Source organism: Pleurodeles waltl, chromosome 3_1 (genome assembly GCF_031143425.1).
Source record: "Pleurodeles waltl isolate 20211129_DDA chromosome 3_1, aPleWal1.hap1.20221129, whole genome shotgun sequence".
In the NCBI taxonomy this organism is placed as follows: Eukaryota; Metazoa; Chordata; class Amphibia; order Caudata; family Salamandridae; genus Pleurodeles; species Pleurodeles waltl.
This window is the reverse complement of record NC_090440.1, coordinates 570301207-570323553: the sequence shown is the minus strand read 5'-3', so window position 1 is coordinate 570323553 and position 22347 is coordinate 570301207. Positions and strand designations below refer to the sequence as shown.

Below are 22347 nucleotides of genomic sequence, written 5' to 3'. Positions count from 1 at the left end.
GGTGTGAGAAGAGTACAATCAGGATGAGAAAACAATAATGACAGACATGGAACAGGAAATGTGCAATCACCCATAATCTCTATGAAATGGAAACCCATCCTTGCAAAGCAGCCATCATTAAGGCGCTGTGCAAAACTCCAGGTCTTATGTTCTACTGTAAAATCAAACTCAACCTATGAAACATTATTAATCTCTAACACATTCCCATAAGAACAAGTTACTTACCTTCGGTAACGCTTTTTCTGCTGGATACAGTAGCTACCTGTGGATTCCTGACCTTATGAATTCTCCCAATGCGCAAGCATTCAATGGAAATTTTCTTTGCAGCTCCCCATGTTGACAAGGACGTCACAATTGCATGGCTCCGCACGCGACTCTGCCTGACGTCATCGTGGCAATAAGAAGCCCTCGCCGGTGTGATGACATCAGTTTCAACATTTTTTACGTGCCTTCGAGATGAACAGGTGAATACCGATCTCACAAGAACAATATATGCCAATCCAAATACAAATATAAACCACAATATGTGTTTATATAGAAACACCAAAAACATATATATACATTTATAATAAAAGAAGTCTTGGTATGACCAGACAGGCCTCAGGAGGCTGGTGGGACTGTGAGGAATCCACAGGTAGCTACTGTATCCACCAGAAAAAACATTACCGTAGGTAAGTAACTTGTTCTTCTGATGGATACAACTACCTGTGGATTCCTCACCTTATGAATAGAATCTCATAGCAGTCCTGCACTCGGAGGTGGGTGCCCAACTGGTCAAACCAAGAAGTCCTGCAAAAAAGAACATCAAAAATGGACATCCCTCCTAACTTCCGAGTACAAGCAATAATGCTTTGCGAAAGTGTGGAGGGAAGCCCAAGTTGCTGCCTTACAAATATCAACAACTGGTACACCTCTAGCTAAAGCAGAAGTGGCAGACTTAGCCCTGGTGGAATGGGCCCTAATACCTTCAGGAGGAACCTTCTTTGCTAGTGAATAACAAATCTTTATGCAAAGAATGACCCACCTTGAAAGGGTTCTCTGGTGGACGGCTTTGTCGTTCATCTTGCCGACATAGCCAACAAAGAGTTGATCATCAATTCTAAAGTCTCTTGTCCTCTCAATGTAGAAACTCAGAGCCCTTTTTGGATCCAAGCGGTGCAGTCTTTACTCCTCCTTTGAAGGATGGGAAGGTGGGTAAAAGGACGAGAGTATTATAGATTGTCCCAGATGAAAGGGAGTGACTACTTTAGGAAGGAAAGCCGCCCTGGTTCTCAGCACCACCTTGTCAGCATGAAAGGTTGTAAAAGGAGGTTTGACACTAAATTCAAATCCCACTAAGGCATTACAAACGGAGTGGGAGGAAACTTGTTAGTTAACCAATTAAGTAACCTAAGAACTAAAGGGGACTTAAATAAGGAAGGCTGATCAGGAAGGCAAAGAAAGGCCAACAGTGCTGACAAATAGCCATGCACTGTCGCCACTGCACTACATCCCTGTGCCAGGGAAAGAGCAAAAAGCAAAATATCAGACAAATGGGGCTTCAAGGGATCAATTTGTCTCTCTCAACACCAAGCAGCAAATTTCGCCGATCTGCCAGCATAGATCGTCTTGGTGGAGGGTCGCCTGGACGATAAGATAACATCCACCACTTCTAGAGGGAGAAAAAAAGAACTCAGATCGTTCAATCTCCAGGCATGTAGGTGCAGGCTCTGGAGGTGGGGGTGTAGAACCTGCCCCTGTGACTGCAAGAAGAGGTCTACCCTGTAAGGGAGATGGAGCAGCAGGCACAGTGAGAGTTGGAGAAGGTCTGTGTACCACACCCTTCTTGGCCAATCTAGGGCTACTAGAATGACTTGAGCCTGATCTTGGCGAATCTTCCTCCGAACTCGAGGAATCAAAGGTATGGGGGGAAACGCGTAAAGCAACTGGTCGCACCAAGACATCTGAAACGCATCCCCCAAGTCCCCCTGCACCGGATCCTGGAGGCTTCAGAACGATGGGCAGTGTGCGTTCTCCTGAGTGGCAAACAGGTCTATCTGTGGAAATCCCCACATCCGGAGGTTGTGAAGAAACAGGTCTGGATGGAGACGCCACTTGTGATCCGCTGAGAAACGTATGTTGAGAACTCCGGCCAGGATGGTTTGCTACTATGCAAATCCGATAGTCCTGTGCCCAGGACCAGAGCCTCAGAGCCTCTCTGCAGAGAAGGTACGACCCTACTCCTCCCTGCTTGTTGATGTACCATATCATGGTAGTGTTGTCCATCAAGACTTGAACTGACTGACCGCGAAGGGACGGAAGAAGGCCTTGAGAGCCATACGTATTGCCCATAATTCTAACAGATTGATGTGAAACATCTGTTCCACTGGAGACCAATGACCTTTGATCTCCAGGTGTCCAAGATGAGCTCCCCACCCTAGAGTGGAAGCATCCGATATGACCGTGGCCACCGGAGGTGGTAGACAAAACGGCCCTCCTTGGGAAAGGTTGCCGTCCACAACCCACCATCATAGATCCACTGCAGCGTCTCTGGAGATTGTTATCGACTCCTCGAGATCCTCTTTGTGTTGAAACCACTGCATGCGGAGGCACCACTGGAGAGCCCTCATGTGCCAACATGCATGAGTGACCAACGGAATGCAGGAAGCGAACAGACCGAGCAGACGTAGGACCTTGCAGACTGGAACAGTCACTCCATTCTGAAACTTTGGAATCAACGCCTAATGTCCTGACTCCTCTGAGGAGGAGGGTAGGCCCAATTCAATGTTGTGTCCAGTAGTGCCCCTATGAACAGGAGGCACTGAGAGAGCGCAAGGTGAGATTTGGGTACATTTACTGTAAAGCCCAGGTTAAACAACAACTGGCTTGTCACTTGTAAGTGAAGCAGCACGAGCTCTGGTGACCCAGCTTTGAGCAGCCAATCGTCCAGGTAAGGCAATACAGATATTCCATTCCTTCTGAGGTCTGCTGCAACCACTGCCATCACCTTCGTGAAGACTCGAGGTGCAGAAGTAAGACCAAAAGGAATGACCCCAAACTGGTAGTGTTGCGACCCTACCATGAACCGGAGATACTTCCTGTGTGACTTCAGAATAGGAGCGATAGACACCATCCAGTCTTCCTTGTTCAAAGCAAGAAACACGTGAGCTAGGGTTAGCATTTTGAACTTCTCCTGTTTGAGGAACCAACTCAAAATCTGCAGATCCAGGATAGGCCTCAATCGACCATCCTTCTTGGGAATCAGGAAATACCTTGAGTAACATCCTTGACCCTTCTCCTGCTCTGGAACCAACTCCACTGCACCTTTTAACAAAAGGACTTGCACCTCCTGCTGAAGCAACAGGAGATATCTTCCGTGCAAAACGAATGACGGGGCAAGATGGGAGGGGGAAACTCCGGAAAAGGAAGGGCATGACCTTTTCCCACTATATTCAGCACCCAAGAGTGTGATGTGATTAACTCCCACTCGTGGAGAAAATGAAACAGCCTTCCCCCTACGGGTAAAACGTGCTGGAATATGGAGAGAAAACTATGGCTGCTTTCCTTGATGGGCTCCCTCAGAGGAAGAGGGTGAAGCGGAAGGCTGCTGAGTGGCTCCTCGCATTCTAACCCTCCCACTCCTCTAAAAGATCTGTAGAGAGGGTTGTCAGGCTGCTGAACGCTGGATTGTGGCCTTCCATGAAAAGAGGACCCCGACCAAAACCCCTGAATCTTCAAAAAGACAAAGACGCTTCGAGTCCCAAAGATTTTGTAGTAGCCCTGCTTTCTTTAAATCATTCCAAAGCTGAGTCGGCTTTGGTCCCAAACAACTTCTCGCCATCAAAAGGAAGGTCCATAAGTGTAGCCTGAACATCAGAGGAGAAACCAGAACCTCTGAGCCACACATGCCTCCTGGTTGCTACTGAATCTGCAGTGTCCAAGCCAGACTGAATGATCTGCTTTGCTGCCGCTTGGCTGTCCAGCAGGAGTTAATCAAATTGTCCCTGCACATCCTGAGGCAATCTCGGCACAACAGCTCTTGCAGAGTCCATCAGGGCATGGATATACCTCCTCAGCACACATGTAGCACTGACAGACTTCAAGGCCATACTGCCCAAGGAGAAGCACTTCTTCGCCGTCTGCTCCATACGCTTTGACTCCCTGTCAGATGGAATCGCAGGGAACAAACCAGGAGAAGATTGTGCTGAACAAGAGGCTTGCACCACCAAGCTCTCAGGTGTTTGATGTTGTGACAGAAACTGCGGATCTCCTGGAGCCACTCTGTATCTCCTAACCACAGTCCTGGAACCTCCTGGAGTCGTGACAGGCTTCCTACAAAGTTCTAAAATGGGCTCAGCAAGGGCATCATTAAAAGAGAGGAGAGGCTCAGAGGACGTAGCCGATGGATGCAACACCTCAGTTTAAATGTATTTTTTTGTCTCCGATGTCGGCAATGGTAGGTCCAAAAACTCAGCAGCCTTTCTTATCACACTGTGGTAAGAAGCTGCCTACACTGTAAGTTCTCCTCCAGGGATGAGAAATCCCACTCAGGGGATGTATCCAGACCACTAGCAGAATCTAGGCCCTGAAATTCACCTAAAGGCTCAGCAATTTCCCCTTCTTCCAACAGCTGTTGCTGATATTCTTGCTCCTCCAAAAGTCTCAAGGCCCTCTTTCTCGACCTCAGCCTGGACTCCAAACGCAGCGTCAATGACGCCAGTTTCAAAGTAGAAGGACGCTCCGGCGGAGGAGAGGGAGGTGAGACACTGTGGGTCAATTGTGATCCATCCCCTGCCAGCCCCTTCACCAGGAAAAATGGGTACAAACAGAGCCTGTTTGTGCGGCGTCGGCGAACCCAATGTGAATGCCATTGGACCCGTGGGACCAGCAGGTGCACCAGAAGGCGCCATAGCTCTGTTAAATATGCTAAAAATAGCATTGAGGAACGCTGAAGGATCCGCTCCCAGAGCCAGGAAGGCAGGAAACCTTTGCTCCTCCTGAGGTGTCTGAACCGACTCCGATACTTGCACACCCAACTCCTGATCATGAGTAGACTCAGGAGAAAACTGAGCCATTGGGCTCTCCGGTGTCTCGGAGATTTCAACCAAAGTCGGTGCTGCAGAAGACTGTGGACTCTGAGGCTGAGGTAACACTGCAGGGCTGATCTCCCAAGCTGTGCGTCCCGATCTCAGAGGGGACCGAGACCGATCTCTAGAAGACTGACGTCGAGATTCTTGTTGGCACTGCTTCTTATGCGACTTCGAGGATCTATGCGATGATGACTCCCCCGCCTTTGATCTTCGGTGACCCATCTGCTCCGTCTTAGCTTTAGCCAAGAAAAGCTTAGCCTCTCGGTTCATCCGATGGCAGGGCATGCACTCCTCCATGTTGTGGTCTGAGCCCAGGCACCACAAGCAATTTTCGTGAGGATCCGTCACCGACATGCGAACCCCGCATTCATTACAAGGTTTAAATCCCAATTTTTTTCAGTGGAGACATTGTAACCCTCTACAACAATTCCTTGAAACAGTAACTGCCAAGAGGTAGGAATGAACCGTTAGGGTCGAAGGTGCGAAAAAAAGGGAACTGACGTCAGCACGCCGGCGAGGACTTCTTATTGGTGCAATGACATCAGACGGAGTCGCGTGCGGAGGTGTGCAATTGTGACGTCCTTGTCAACGTGGGGAGCTAGGCAGAAAATGTACGTTGAATGCTGGCACATTGGGAGAATTCATAAGATGAGGAATCCACAGGTAGTTGTAGTCATCAGAAAATATGTTTCACCATATCCCCAACATGACCAAATTATTCATTGCTAACTAACCCTATTGGCCGAAGTTCAATATGTACAACATGAGACCCTTGTTTCGATGAATCTAAGTTTGGGATCCATGTTCTTAATAACTAATGACTTTCATAGCCAATCTCACCTTTTGACATCTGTAGTCTCAGTAAGGTTTATCATCCATTCGGTTTTGTCACTGTTTATTAACATTTTTCTGCCTCGATTCTGAAATCAATATTGTCAATGAGAAAAGGTGGAATGGGCTGCCTTGCATGTCAAAGGTTGCCTGATGTCACGTCTTGTGATGTTATTAGTGTTGAATGTCACTTTAATTGTCTCTATGCTTTTGGTGAAATTACAACATTGTAGATGTAGGGTTTATGTTTGTTGTAATAAACTGCACGATTTCCTTGATCTCAGTGAAGGCATGTAACAGATAATTGCCATCAAATAAGTGGGACTAAATGTCACAGTGAACAGCGTGCTACTGTCTAATGCTTGAGGCTGAGATGCAGACACAGAGTCAATATCATACAGTTTATAGGATTTGTAATTATAAAGCAGATGAATTCCCACTTTACACGTCAACAGAGGTCAAAATATGATGTGAACCCTGAATTTAGTATAGGCCTTGCATGTGGGCCATTGAAGATGGTCTGGGCAGTCATCCATGGTAGGTCCCAGGCACTGTATTGCCCTCAGAGATGATCAGGGCCCATGGAAGTGTCCAACTGCACCAGAGAAAGACTGGGCAGTCCCTCATGGTATGCACTAGGAACCATAATATACTCTGAGATGGTCCCTATTCATAGGAGATTCCTGATATGATCTTACCTTTGAGAATGGAAGCGGCAAGGTATATAAAATGAAAGGATAAAAAATGAAATGGACTCATGCAGATGATTCATTCCTTTGTGCACAAATTGTGCTCTTGAACATGATGTGTGCTGTGCGCATTGTGTGAGACCTAGATACGATATGAGCACTAGATATGATTTAACGCCATGGATATAATTTGACCCCTGACTATATTGTGGGCCCCTAGACAGGATTTGACCCCTGGACATCATGTAGGCTCTTGGAAATGCTATGAACCCTCGAGGTAATTGTGTCTGTCAGTCAGATAGGCCCTGCACTTGATAACTAGGTTTGAAAATAAGAGCAGCCCTTAGATATGCTATGACTCACAGAATTTTCTCTGCAACATCTTTGGAAAATTTGATTGAAGCTTCTAGGTATGATCTGGGCCTATAGCAATCCAGAGGAAACTTCTGCATTCCTTAAGGATTTTAGAATAAACCTTGACTGCATGAACAACCATCTCTAAAACAAAGAAGACACTGTCTAAGATTTACCCTTCACAGTCAAGTAGCCAGATGAACGAGTTACTTACCTTCGGTAACGACTTTTCTGGTGGATACATTAGCTACCTGTGGATTCCTCACCTGATGAATACTCCCATGGCGCCAGCATTCGACGGAAATCTTCTTACTAGTCTCTGCACGTCGACGAGGACGTCACTCTAGCCCACGCGACGCCGTCTGACGTCATACAGGCAATAAGAGGTCCTCGCCGACGTGCCGATGACAGTACCAACATTTTTTACGTGCATGAGAATAATAATAACCCAATGCAATGAAAGAGCAAAGCAACATCTCTTAATATTGTAAATCACACAACATTGCAATAAAATAGCTGTAGATTTAATATAACCTTCTTTTTTTTTTTTTTATTTTTTTATTTTTAAACAAATAAATATATTTATACATACGAATCATGTATATACCCAATATATATATAGATTTATATATAAATATACACATATATACAAATATCATATATGCAAAATGTATTGCAACTTTGAAGACCAAAAGGAGCACACTCAAGGATTGCTTGGAGAGACCAAAAAGGCAACGGGGAGGCGGGTGGGACCGTGAGGAATCCACAGGTAGTTAATGTATCCACCAGAAAAGTCGTTACCGAAGGTAAGTAACTCGTTCTTCTGATGGATACAACTACCTGTGGATTCCTCACCTGATGAATAGAGTCCCAAAGCAGTACCACGCCCGGCGGTGGGTGCCTAAATGGTCAAACCAAGAAATCCTGCAGCACTGACCGTGCAAAATGACCGTCCCTTCTGACCTCAGAGTCCAAACAGTAATGTTTCACAAAAGTGTGAAGGGACGACCAAGTTGCGGCCTTGCAGATGTCGACCACAGGAACACCCCTGGCCAAGGCCGAAGAGGCCGACTTAGCTCTGGTGGAGTGAGCTCTAATGCCCTCAGGCGGATCCTTCTTTGCCAAAGAGTAACAGATTTTAATGCAAAGAACAACCCACCTGGAGAGTGTTCTCTTGTGGACTGCCTTTCCTCTCCTCTTGCCCACGTATCCGACAAACAGCTGATCCTCCAGCCTGATATCCTTCATTCTGTCGATATAGAAGCTCAACGCCCTTTTTGGGTCCAGGCGATGTAGTCTTTCTTCCTCCTTTGAAGGATGAGGCGGAGGATAAAACGTGGACAAAGTGATTGTCTGAGCCAAATGGAAGGGTGAAACAACCTTCGGAAGGAAAGCAGCCTTGGTCCTCAACACCACCTTATCCCCATAAAACGTTATATAAGGGGGTTTAACCGATAAGGCCTGCAACTCACTCACTCTCCTTGCAGATGTTATAGCTACCAGGAATACTGTTTTAATAACCAAATACCTTAAGGGGCAAGAATGCATAGGCTCAAAAGGGGACCCCATAAGGAAAGTCAGGACCAAGGACAAATCCCATTGAGGCATAACGAATGGTTTTGGAGGATATTGATTCAGAAGACCTTTCAAGAATCTGAGAACAATAGGGGATTTAAATAACGATGGTTGGTCTGGAAGACAAATGAAGGCTGACAAGGCCGACAAATAACCCTTAATGGTAGCCACTGCACAACCTTTCTGCGCTAGAGACAGTGCAAAAGACAAAACATGTGACGGATGAGCATGTAAGGGATCAATCTGTCTCTCTCCACACCACATAACAAATTTAGACCACCTATTAGCGTAGATAGATTTAGTGGAGTGTCGCCTGGCCGCTAAGATAACATCCACTACATCAGGCGGGAGAGAGAAGGAACTCAGGTTGCCCCGTTCAATCTCCAAGCATGTAGGTGCAGACTCTGGAGGTTGGGGTGTAAAACCTGCCCCTGCGACTGCGAGAGGAGGTCTGCCCTGAGAGGGAGACGGAGCGGAGGGCACAGTGAGAGTTGGAGAAGGTCGGAGTACCATACCCTCCTTGGCCAATCCGGAGCTATTAAGATGACTTGGGCCCGGTCTTGGCGAATTTTCCTCAACACTCGAGGAATCAAGGGTATGGGGGGAAACGCGTAAAGCAACTGGTCGCACCAGGTTATCTGAAACGCGTCCCCCAACGCTCCTGCATCGGATACTGGAGGCTGCAGAATAACGGGCAATGCGCGTTCTCCCGAGTGGCAAACAGATCTATCCGAGGAAACCCCCACATCTGGAAGATTAAACAGACTTGATCTGGATGGAGACGCCACTCGTGGTCTGCCGAGAATTGGCGACTGAGACTGTCCGCACGTACATTCAAGACCCCGGCCAGATGATTTGCCACCAAGCAAATCTGATGGTCCTTTGCCCAGGACCATAGCCGAAGAGCTTCTCTGCAGAGAAGGTACGACCCTACTCCTCCCTGTTTGTTTATGTACCACATCGTGGTAGTATTGTCCGTCAGGACCTGTACCGACTGACCACGAAGGGATGGGAGGAAGGCCTTGAGAGCCAGACGTACAGCCCGTAACTCCAACAGATTGATATGAAACACCTGTTCCTCTGGAGACCAAAGCCCTTTGATCTCCAGATCCCCCAGATGAGCTGCCCATCCTAGGGTGGAAGCATCCGTTATGACCGTGGCCACTGGTGGCGACTGCGCGAACGGCTTTCCCTGTGAAAGATTGTTGCCCGCAATCCACCACTTCAATTCCACAGCAGCATCTCTGGAGATCTTGACAGTACCTTCTAAATCTCCCTTGTGTTGAGACCACTGCCTTCGGAGGCACCACTGAAGAGCCCTCATGTGCCAGCGAGCATGCGTGACCAACAGAATGCAGGAGGCGAACAGACCGAGCAGACGAAGGACCTTGAGGACTGGAACTACCGCTCCATTTCGAAACATTGGAACCAATTCCTGAATATCTTGAATCCGCTGAGGCGGAGGAAAGGCTCGACTCAATGTTGTATCCAGTACTGCCCCTATGAACAGGAGGCGCTGAGAGGGCTCCAGGTGAGATTTGGGCACGTTCACCGAAAAGCCCAGGTCGAACAACAACTGGGTTGTTGGCTGCAGATGATGCGACACAAGCTCCGGGGACTTGGCTTTGATCAACCAGTCGTCCAAGTAAGGGAATACTGCTATCCCCTTCCTTCTGAGCTCCGCCGCAACCACTGACATCACCTTTGTGAAGACTCGAGGTGCTGAAGTAAAACCAAACGGGAGGACCGCAAACTGATAGTGCTGCGACCCTACCACAAACCGGAGATACTTCCTGTGCGACTTGAGTATCGGGATATGAAAGTAAGCATCCTGCAAGTCGACAGACACCATCCAATCTTCCTTGTTCAACACCAAAAGCACCTGTGCTAGGGTCAGCATCTTGAACTTTTCCTGTTTGAGGAACCAATTCAAGATCCTCAGATCCAGGATTGGTCTCAACTGACGATCCTTTTTGGGAATCAGGAAGTATCTTGAGTAACAACCTCGACCCTTTTCCTGCTCTGGGACCAACTCTACCGCGCCCTTTGAAAGGAGGACTTGAACCTCCTGTTCTAGCAACAGGAGGTGTTCTTCTGAACAATAAGATGGGCGGGGCGGGATGAGGGGCGGGAACTCCCGAAAGGGAAGGGCGTAGCCTTTTCCCACAATGCCGAGAACCCAAGTGTCCGTTGTGATAGACTTCCACTTGTGGAGAAAATGCTGTAATCTTCCCCCTACAGGAGAGGAGTGAGTGGGAAACGGTGGAAGCCTAAGGCTGCTTCCCCTGCTGCACCCCTCCAGAGGACGAGGAAGAGGCAGAGTGCTGTTGAGAGGCTCCTCTGGTACGGACCCCACCCCTCCCCCTCCCTCTAAATGACCTATAGGGGAGGGAAGAGGCGGGTTGCTGGAACCTCCCCCGAAAGGAAGAGGAATAAGAGCCACGCCCAAATCCCCGAAACCTCCTGAAAATTCTAGAAGAGGCAGAGAAAGAAGGAGCTTGCAGTCCTAACGATTTGGCTGTGGCTCTGCTCTCCTTAAATCGTTCCAAGGCCGAATCTGCCTTGGCTCCAAACAGTCTGTCCCCATCAAACGGGAGGTCCAGCAGGGTCGACTGCACATCCGCAGAGAACCCTGAGTTTCGGAGCCAGGCCTGTCTTCTTGCCACCACAGCTGTGCCCATCGCCCTGGCCACCGAGTCGGTCGTGTCCAGCCCAGACTGGATAATCTGGGTCGCGGCAGCCTGGGCGTCCGAGACCACATCCAAGAGACCCTGGGGAAGCTCCGTAAATGAAGACGAAATATCATCCATCAGAGCATGGATGTACCTCCCCAGAATGCACGTTGCGTTGGTGGCCTTCAACGCCAAACTGCATGACGAAAATATTTTCTTGGACTGCGCATCCAGTTTCTTGGAGTCTCTGTATCCAGGCACCGTCGGGAAGGAACCAGGCGCTGACTTTGAGGAACAGGAGGCTTGCACCACCAAGCTCTCCGGCGTACGGTGTCTAGAGAGAAAGCCAGGGTCAGATGGTGCAGCTCGATACCTCCTGGCCACAGCCCTATGAACGGCCGAGGAAGACACCGGCTTCTTCCACACCTCCAACACCGGATCCAGCAAAGCCTCATTAAATGGCAAGAGAGGCTCAGCTGCAGCAGAGGCCGGATGCAATACCTCTGTCAGCAAATTCTGCTTCGCCTCTGCCACCGGCAAAGGCAGGTCCAAAAAGCTCCCTGCCTTCCTCACCACAGCATGAAAGGAAGCAGCCTCCTCCGTATATTCCCCTGGAGATGAAAGGTCCCACTCAGGGGAAGTGTCCAGCCCACTGGCTGTATCCAGACCATGCAGTCCGTCTCCAGAGTCCTCAATCTCTCCCTCCTCTAGGACTCGCTGGTACTCTTGCTCTTCTAAAAGACGGAGAGCACGCCTCCTCGAATGAAGTCTCTCCTCGATACGCGGAGTCGACATGGCCTCCGCCGACGTCGAAGAACGGCGCCGATCTCCAGAAGCATCTGACTCCGCGTCCGGCGCCACAGGCAGCTTCGGCGCCGAGGCAGGAGCAGGAGGACGAGGTCTTGGAGCCGATGGACCAACCGGAGTCACAGGGCAAAATCCTGACTTCGACGGAGGGGCAACCTCCGGGGCCGAAACATCCGAAGCCACCGGAGCGGCCACCGACGCCGGCACCGGCGCCGAGCCCACATTCCCAAAAGGGAGAAAGGGCATAAAGGGTGCCGGCCGAAGAGGCGCAGGATCACCCAACGAAAAGGCCAAGGGCCCCGAAGGACCAGCCGGAGCAGCTCCTGGAGCCATCTGCTGAAAGATGGTATACATCGCATTAAGAAACGCGGTACTATCGGCTCCAGGAGTGGGAAAAGCCGGATACTGGGGTGCCTGGATCGAGGGCGACCCCGACGCCGGCCTCGACGTCTGCGACGCCGGAGAAAACACAAGAGGCTGCACCACCTCAATCACTGACGCCTGACCAGGCGAAGTCGGTGACGCCGGAGAGGGCAACGGCGTCGATGGATGCGGCGTGACCGTGGGGCTGACCTCCCAAGTCCTCCGACGCCGAGCCGAAGGTGACCTCGAACGAGACTCCTTGCTGGAATGACATCGTGAGTCTCTACGGCGCCGGGAGTCTCGATGACGCCGGTGAGACCTTGGCGAAGAAGACTTCTTATGATGTTTCTCCTTCTTCTTTGACTTTGCCATGAATAACTTGGCCTCACGCTCTTTGAGGGCCTTCGGATTCATGTGTTGACATGAATCGCAAGTCGAGACGTCGTGGTCGGAGCTCAAACACCATAGACAGTCGGAGTGAGGATCTGTAACTGACATCTTGCCCCCACACTCTCGACAGGGCTTGAAACCCGACTTCCTCTGAGACATTATTACCGCAGAGAAGACTACGCAGCAGACAATACACTGTAACCACGAAGGTAACAGTAGCTCCCTCGAAGATAACCGTTTCGAATGCACGGAAAAAAGGGAACTGTCATCGGCACGTCGGCGAGGACCTCTTATTGCCTGTATGACGTCAGACGGCGTCGCGTGGGCTAGAGTGACGTCCTCGTCGACGTGCAGAGACTAGTAAGAAGATTTCCGTCGAATGCTGGCGCCATGGGAGTATTCATCAGGTGAGGAATCCACAGGTAGTTGTATCCATCAGAATGTGCTTATTTAGATACTTTTTGAAAGGTTAATATACTACATATATTTTCAATGAATGTTTATGGAACCTCAGTGTTGTATGGCTCCAATAAGAAGCCGTCATCATCAACACTTGAATCAAAACCTGGTTATTCACTGTGTGACAATTAAGCAGTGAAAACACAAAACATATTTTCTATTACAAAGACATGGAATGGGGGAAAGGGCCATCTTGTCCATTTAACAGAAAGCTCAGAAAAGGGTTGGAGGGTGACCGCAAATGAGCAGCTGTCTCCCACATCTTCATTCACCTTTTTTGTTAACTCACCAAGCAAAAGAAAGGAGGGGGAATAATGAGCCAGCAAAACACCTGCTCTCTGTTGGCTTTCGGAGAGAGGCATGGCTTATGGTGAGGAAGTAGGAGGAAGAAAGGACATATGGAGGAGTGAAAGGGGAGTATGGGACTACTTGGGGGGAAGGGTGAAAGGACACAAGATCTTGTAATATAAACAGAATCAGGGACAAGCGCAAGGAAAGAACGAGTGTGGGGTAGAGATTTGTTTTAATATATGCAGATTGAATCTATAGGATATGGGGGAGGGAGAAAGATGGCAATTTGTGTATGGCTCCCCATGACTTCTCTCCCCATGAATGGCTGATCCATGGGGTGGTTACAGGGCAGAGTATACACAACAGAAGGTGAGGAGGGTGTAGAGAACAGGAATATTTTCTACTTAATGTTTCAAATCTCCTCATATGTAACTTGCATTTTGTGCTAAGTGTCTATAAAGTCACTTAGAACCTTTTGTTGAAATACTACCCAATTCTTGATCCACAACCAGAGAAGAACCCAGTTGCAAACAGTTTTATATTTGCTACTCTTTTCCCCCTCATTAAAAATCTTTGTTAGAAAAGCTTACCTCTGAGGCAAAGATCTAAGGACGTATTTAGTTAGAGTCGGAACAGCTGCAGCATTCTCGATGTCAAAATGGCGCTTACTAATAACTGTCCCAGAGCAGGCATCCAGCACCAGGAAGAAAAGCCCATATCTTTTGAAAGGGAAAACATCTTCATTTACCTACACGTGAAAAAAACAAAAGAAGCTGTGAGGAGATAGTGGAATAGTACTAGGTAAAGATAAAATGTATGTAAGACAGTTGAGCAGAGGAAGTAGTGGCAGATGACAGACAGGGAGAGGATGTAAGACATCAGATGAAATGGCATTTAATGTATGGAGGACACGATGAAGGAGGAATGGAAATGGTGAAAATGGGAGGTGAATGCAAAGACACATAAGAGAAAGTTGTTTGTTAAAAGGTGGCAAATTAGAGAACTATAAATCTACATCTCTCTCTCTATATATATATATATGTATATATATATATATATATAAGTATATATATATGTATTTATATTTATATATATATATATATATATATATATATATATATCTCAAAAGCAAAAGTTGCAGGGATGTTATAGTTTGGAAATAGAATAAATAATTCACACAAAAAAAAAAACAAAGGTTATCATAACCATACCAGAATCAAATACATTTAGAAACTATAACTAGTGCCCGAAGGTAACTATAACTTGCACCCCCACCAATGATCCTTATGGAAAATTGCATGGGAAAAACATGTTTTGGGACCCTACCCCTTTCTCGGCCCCCGCTTGAAAAATCACTCTAAATCTTTAGACAGCAGCTGAAGTGAGTGGCAAACTAGCTTTTCAAATTTTGTGAAGATTTTTCAAACAGCACCAAAGTTATCAGCAAAACAAAAAACGCTTTTCCTATGGAAACTAGGTCCTAACTATAACTACCTACTGGCAACTGCAGCCTATAGAGAGGCTAAAAACGGACAGATTACATTGAGTTTAAATTTTAAAAAGCTCACATAAAATCATGACATTATTAAAAAATGACAATATAAAATCTTTCTCAAAGCTTTATTTAAAAAGAGAATGAAATGGAATATGAGACATTGTTAGCCAATAGTCTACCATTCAAAGAATAACATAGATAAATGGCACTGCGCCTTTAAGAACCCCACAATACCTCCCTGTGTCCCATCATGCCTCACATGAGAGAATTAGGTCAGGTCATTTTTATGGAGATTAGGAATATTGGGTGAAGAATTTGTTGAGAGCTGTAATGATTTCTGTCCGGGAAGGTGAGAGGGTTATGACTTTGATGAGGATTCCCCTGGAAGAGAAGTAGGATTACAGGTAGGCAACATTTCCTTCTCTTCCGGGGGTATCCTCATTAATAGGCATAAGCACTGAATAGACTAGCAAGTCCATCCCACAAGAGGCAGACCTGAAATACAAAGCAGTTCTAACATCTACTGAGTGAATCCCACAGGGACCTGTCATATGTCCGCTATAGGGCAGAAGCACTCACTACCTTCATGTATGATGCAGGTGCTCCTCACATCTTTTTACCAATGGAGTCTTTCTTGCCACAGCCACTATTACTGAATCTGGAGGGGTATCAGCCATGAGAAATAATGGATCCTGGTCGGGAGCTTTGTATTTTTTAAGGAGCTGAGATGGAGCAAATTTTAATGATGCTGAAGTCAGCAATAATTGCATCATACGCACCAAAAGTCCCGAAAACAGTGTATGGAGTGGTCTTGATACTGCTCTATGATGCAGGGCTCAAAGATAACAGACAAAGTGGTTAAAGTAGTTGGAATGTCTATGTTTAATTTGGCTGTACCTCTGATCAGAACATCATTAAAAGTCAAGAGATGATCCACTGGAGACACTCTTGCAGGAAGTGTGTCAGTCAATGCTGGAGAATAGTCTTGCACTGAGGAGCGAGAAGTTGTAGACAAGGATGGAGATCTTCTTCTCCTATGTCTAGACCTAGAACCATGAGACTTCCTGGATCTTCATGTGGACCTGTAATTACTGATGTAATATGTGGGGTAGGTAGCAGTGCATGGTGAGGGCGTAAATTATAGTTACCTTAGACCACGAATTATAGTATCTTTGAGATAAGTATAACTATAACTGCTGAATTTCTATGGTTTTGGGATTGTAAAATCTGAACCTAACTATAACACCCCTCTAACCTTTGTTTTTTAAGTGAATTTCTAAGATGTTTTAAAATTCTATTTCCTAACTAAAACATCCTTGTAAACTTAGTTTTTTTCAGTGAATTTCCCAGTTTTATTTAAACATTAAGTAATATTAAATTGTCTTACGTTCATCCAACCCTCGGTAACCACAGACAAAGGGTGTGCGAGGTGGGGGTGTTGGCCATAGGGTCTGGCCACAGGAAGGCCCTGCGGCTAACCCCCCTAGTCATCCAACCCCACGCACAGGTTGGCCACAGGTGTTTTTTTAACATGGAATTGCAGAGAAAACACCCTTGCTTTGCCTTGGATAGGATCAACAAGTTGGAAGGATTTGTCCTTTACATATGTGGAGCTTCAACTGGGGCACCTGCTATGTTTATATTTGTAAGTGCTTGCCATTGAGGTTTAATTTCTGAGCATTGATGCCAGAATGGATTCCTACCGTGCACCCTTTTCTTTAGTTTTTACTTTTTTTGGGACTCAACTGAGTCTGAGTCCCAACATGTCTACCAACATTTCCTGGTTGAAGTGTTGGCAGCCAACCAGATCTCAGCATCAGATCTGTCGGATCTGCTGTGGATCCGTGTCCCTAGATATACAATTTGCTTTCTCCTTTAATATATCCTAAAATACTGAACAGATTTTCAGCAAATTACAAAAAGCACGCTCTCTGGGCCAAGATCTAGCTTTCTGCCAAATTTGGTGTAATTCTGTCCAGTAGTTCAGGCTGTAGTTGTGTTCAAATCCATATGGGAAATTGTATAGGGAAAATGTGTTTTGGTATCCCACCTTTTTCTCTGCGCCTGCTTGACGAATCGCTCCAAAACATTTTGAAAATTTCGTGAGGATTTGTCAAAGGACACCAAAGTTTATGTAAAAACCAAAAATGCCTTCCTATAAAAACTAGGTCCTAAATATAACTACCTACTGGGGACCACTAGTAGGGAAGATAGATAGATAGATAGATAGATAGATAGATAGATAGATAGATAGATAGATAGATAGATAGATAGATAGATAGATAGATAGATAGATAGATAGATAGATAGATAGATAGATAGATAGAAAGATAGATAGATAGATAGATAGATAGATAGATAGATAGATAGATAGATAGATAGATAGATAGATAGATAATAGTTGAAGAAGTGCTCTGCGGTCCACGCATGTGGGTAAGACTATTCAGTGTTCATGACTATTGATAAGGATCCCCTGGAAGAGAATGACAGGTCAAACAATGGCAGAAGTGAGAAGATCCTGATGAGGATAGAGAAGAGAATGTTAAGAGATTAATAAAGCAAAAATAATGCAGAGACAGGCAGATAGGTACTGAAAAGAGGTTTCTAATATTGGTAAATGACAGAACAACAGAGAGAGTAAGCTGTAGACAAGAGAAGGGCATACAATATAAAAGCAAATGTAATCAGTTTAGATGATAGAGGGCAAAAGAGGTAACATGGAAAGTATTCAGAAATAAGAAGAGTGGAGATCAGAAGGGAAAGGGAAAAGGATATTTGTGTACTTTTATGACATTATTTTATCTTTCCTCAATAATTCAATAGTGAAATGCTTTTAGAGAAAAGTTATTAATATTTAACGATTGCGATAGATAAAGAAGAGACTCTTAAGCATCTAATCGAACAACTTATTTAGGAACTATGCAAAGACCTATGAACATGTTAAACCCAGAATAATATACACATATATATACATACATGCACATATACATAATATATATCTATACTCATACATACATCTAGACATACACATACATACATATGTACATTTAACCGTAAGTAAAATATACATTTGTTAAAACAGGCATAAAGAGTATTATATATTTTAAGAAAAAATAGTTACTATACCTATTTGTACATAGAAATACACATATTTAGGTAAAAAAATATAATGAAATTATAAATGTTTACATATACAGGGATATGCCATCCATTGCTGTTTATGTTCGATGGTTGTGTAGGAAAGATCCAACTCTTGAGTAGTCTGCTAAGGATAAGATAGCTATCGGTGGATATTTGGGGGCAATAAATTCCATAGTTTGGCTGCTTGAACAGAGAAGGATGTACCACTGTCGCAAAGTGTCTCTTTTGACATGGTCATCCCCCCCACACACACTTTTTGCCTGGTTTCTGGTGTAAGTTCGACTGAAAGTGCACTGGGTTCCTGCTGACCAGGACCCAAGTGCCAGATCTCTTTCCCAAAAAAATGCACTGTAAGTCCCTAGTAAATGGTACTCCTGGTACCTAGGGCCTGGGGTAATAAAGACGGTTCCTAAGGGTTGCCCCCAAAGCAACCCTCACTAAGCACATGACATGCTGCCATTACATGCTGCATTTCTTGGTGCAGGTCAAAGTGAAAACACGATATGACACACAGCCTGTGTGCCATGTCCCTGAAACACTGCATGCAATATATGTAAGTCACCCCTCTAGCAGGCCTTACAGCCCTAAGGCAGGGTGCATTAAATTACATGTGAGGGCATATCTGCATGAGAAGATATGCCTCTGCTATGTCTTGGTCGATTCTGAGATATAGGGCCTGATTACAACTTTGGAGGAGGTGTTAATCCGTCCCAAAAGTGACGGTAAAGTGACGGATATACCACCAGCCGTATTACGAGTCCATTATATCCTATGGAACTCGTAATACGGCTGGTGGTATATCCGTCACATTTGGGACGGATTAACACCTCCTCCAAAGTTGTAATCAGGCCCATAGTATGTGTCAAGGGAAGTCGTTTTGAATGCATGTGCTGGACATTGGTCACCACAAGTTCCCCAGCTCAATGATGGCTCTATGGATATAGGGATGTTTGGTATCAAACATCTCAGATTAATAAACCCTCACTGTTGCCACTGAGGGATTTATTAATAACTGCACCCAAAGGGCACCTTAGAGGTGCCCCCTGAAAACATATTATCTACTAGTAGGTTGACTAACTGGTCCTGACCAATTCAGCCACCATAGATGCGTCGTTCTGGCACCCCAGGGTGAGAGCCAGTGTCCTCAAGGGCCGGAGACAAAAGTTTGCACTGGGTGGGGTGTTATCACCTCACCCAGGCAGGATGGACATTCCAGACGGAAAGCTTCAAAGGCCTAGCCGCCCTTGTAATGCGACCCAGGTCTCTCCAGATGGTGGAGATGATGGACCCCCCTATCCTGACCCCACCTCTGGCAGCAGCACAGGCGGTAAAATTAGGCAGATTAGGAGATGTGCCCACTTCATGCCAGTTTCACCCCTAAGGTAGACGAGATAAAGTGGACACTACTGTTTAAATTCCTTCATCTTGTTTTGAAGGAATTAGGCCACTAGGGTTAGGGTTATGCCCAAGTCCCAGCAGAAGTGATCATAGAAAGTGTGTAGTCAACTTAAGGGTGGGCAGCACATTGACCACTGCCTGGTACTCCCTGTAATTCCCCTAAATTGAGTATTTAAGTGGCACCCCTGAACCCTAAAACTCAGGTCCTGACAACTTAAGAACCAAAGGCCAAAGAAGAGTTGCACCTGCATAAGAGGAAAAGAAGAAGTAGCTGATTTGGAATCAGCCCCACTGGCCTGCTTGCTGACCTCAACGGACTCTGCCCAAAATGAAAGACTTGTCCCGCAGCTGAGATACCAAGAAACCCAGGAGGACTACCAGCCTTCCATAAAAACTCAAGACTCCCTTGAGCAGCGGCTCTGCTTTGCAACAAAAAAAACAAGAAAGGACTCTGCAGCCTCTGGAACAGCAAAGACCTGAAATCCGAAGAGACCTCTACACCCGATGTCCACGAACTGAGATGAAAACGACCAGTAGTGCCTTCAACGTTCTCCAGCTGTCCTGAGTCCGAGTCCAGTGTGGTCTCACCCATTTTGGACTCACCCAAGCCACCTACAACCCCTGCACAAACCCCCCTCTCCTGCTGCCTTGTGGTGAGAGAAGGCTCAACACCTCCAGCAACCACTGTTTTTGTCGCCCTTGAACCCATCTGAGGTTCGGTCACTGGTACCAACGATATCCCCCAGGTCCCCTGCTGGAGTCCCCGACGGCACCTACAGCCTCAACCACAGTATTTATGCTTGAAAACTTGCTCACCTAATTACGAAGCTCTTGTGTGAAACATAGATAAAAGAAGTGTAATTTTTCAAAATTGGTCTTAGATTTATTCTTTGAGTGTGTTTCCCATTTAGTGCCTCTGTGAGTACAACAGGTGCTTAGCACTACCCTATGATAAGCCTAACTGCTCACCCACACTACCACAAAATAGAGCATTAGTCCTATTTTTTTTGCCTCTGAAAACTGATTGGGGATCCACAGAACTCTCTGCACAATGTACTTATTTTTAGTGCACCATAGAGAGAGCAAATTTCCTACGTTGGTGGAACAGCGGTGGAGTCTGCAACTTTTTATATGCTGACACCACTTGGTCAATAAGTGATTAAATGAGTAAATTTAAAAACTTGCTTTCGTTAAATTGCATTTTTTGAATTGGGTATTTTTTAAAAATTCCTAAAATTAACTGTTAGGGCCCTGTAGCTTAACAGTTTAAAAAATGTTTAAAACTTACGCTACTTAGGACTGTAAAAACTGTGGTAGGATTTTTCCTCTAGGTCAAAAAGGTCCCAACTTTAGAACAAAAATTAGTACCATAGACGGTGTGGATAAGGAGCTCAATCTTACCCCTTACCTCTATTTTTCTCGAAAGCAGTTAAGAGCCCTCTGTAAAGGGCACAATATTAAGATGGGCTCAAGCCCTACCTCTTTAAAGCTCCAGGAGCTCTTGGCAAAGTATGCGCAGGCCCATCCTACTGATGGAACCACTGACCCTGCAGATCAGGGCAGCTCAAGTGAAGAGGAGGAACTGGCTGCTCCATCCCTTGAAAGAGGAGAACCTGTGACCCACAAACAACCCCAAGTGTCTAGGACACCCCCCTCTAGTGAGGATGGCTCAGGTTCCTCAAGGTCTAGAGAAAGACTCTTTGAACAGGAGATTCTTTTAGAGAGACTAGCTTGAAGGACTGCCCTGGAGGACAGGATCCTGGCAATAGAAAAGAAAAGAGAAAAGGTGGGTTTAGCAGACATGAGTGGTGGCAGCAATTTTTATAACTAGGGACAGAGTATAGCACGTTGACCCCAAAAGCCCACAAAGGGATTGTCCCCAAATATGAGGACGGTGATGATATTACCAAATGGTTCACATCCTAAAATAGGGCCTGTGCTCCCAAGAAACTTGACATACAGCATTGGGTCCCTCTCCTTTGGGAACTGTTCTCAGGAAAAGTGCAGAGATAGATACAGAGAAGTGCCACAGAAGGGAGCAGGTTTCCCCCCTTTCAGCTTCTGTGTGGTCATCCTGTAAGGGGACCACTTTGTCTTGTGAAGGAGAGATGGGAAAAAAAAACAGAAAGCCTAAACAAGACATTGTAGACTATGTGCTTGGCCTTCGTTCCAGAATGGCTGAGTACATGGAAAAAGCTTTAAAAATCATTGAGGCCAGCCAAGAGCTCCAGAAGCTCTGGTATGACCAGAAGGCTGCACTGGTAGAGCTTCAAAAAGGGCAAAATTTATGGGTTTTTACAATCTGTAGCTCCTAGGGCCCTCCAAAACAAGTGGAGTGCCCTATGCCAGAGAGAAAAAGGGAAAGTCACCTACCTGGTGGATGTTGGCTTTTTCAGGAACCCCAAAAGGGTTATCTATGTAAACCGCCTTAAACCCTATCACGACAGAGCTGAAGTGACCATGCTCATGGTCACTGATGAGAGACAGGAAGCTGAGAGTGAACCTCTCCCTGATCTCCTCTCCAGGAATCCAAAAGATGGTCCACTAGAAGGAGTAGTCTTTTCAGACACCCTATCTGACCAGCAGCAGACTGACTGTCAGCAAGTCTTGCATCAGTATGCTGAGCTCTTCTGGTTGACCCCTGGTCAGACTACGTGGTGTACACATGATGTAGACACTGGGGATAGCATGCCTGTCAAAATAAATCTATAGCCAGTCTGATCATGTCAAGAAGAGCATCAAAGCTGAGGTCAGCAAAATGCTGGAATTGGGAGTCATTGAGCACTCTGAGAGCCCCTGGGCTAGCCCAGTTG

At 46.2% G+C, this 22347-nt stretch overlaps 2 protein-coding genes across 3 annotated transcripts in view; both read right to left on the bottom strand.

Moving 5' to 3' along the window:
- Positions 1–22347, bottom strand: part of LOC138284333 (cell surface hyaluronidase-like) — a 633659-nt gene that overhangs the window by 34013 nt on the left and 577299 nt on the right. For both annotated transcript variants that reach the window (XM_069223000.1, XM_069223001.1), the window contains one exon: positions 14091–14248. In XM_069223000.1, the coding sequence (XP_069079101.1) occupies positions 14091–14248 (158 nt within the window). The remainder of the gene's footprint in view (positions 1–14090; positions 14249–22347) is intronic.
- Positions 1–22347, bottom strand: part of CEMIP (cell migration inducing hyaluronidase 1) — an 899136-nt gene that overhangs the window by 432204 nt on the left and 444585 nt on the right. The gene's annotated exons all lie outside the window — the stretch shown is intronic.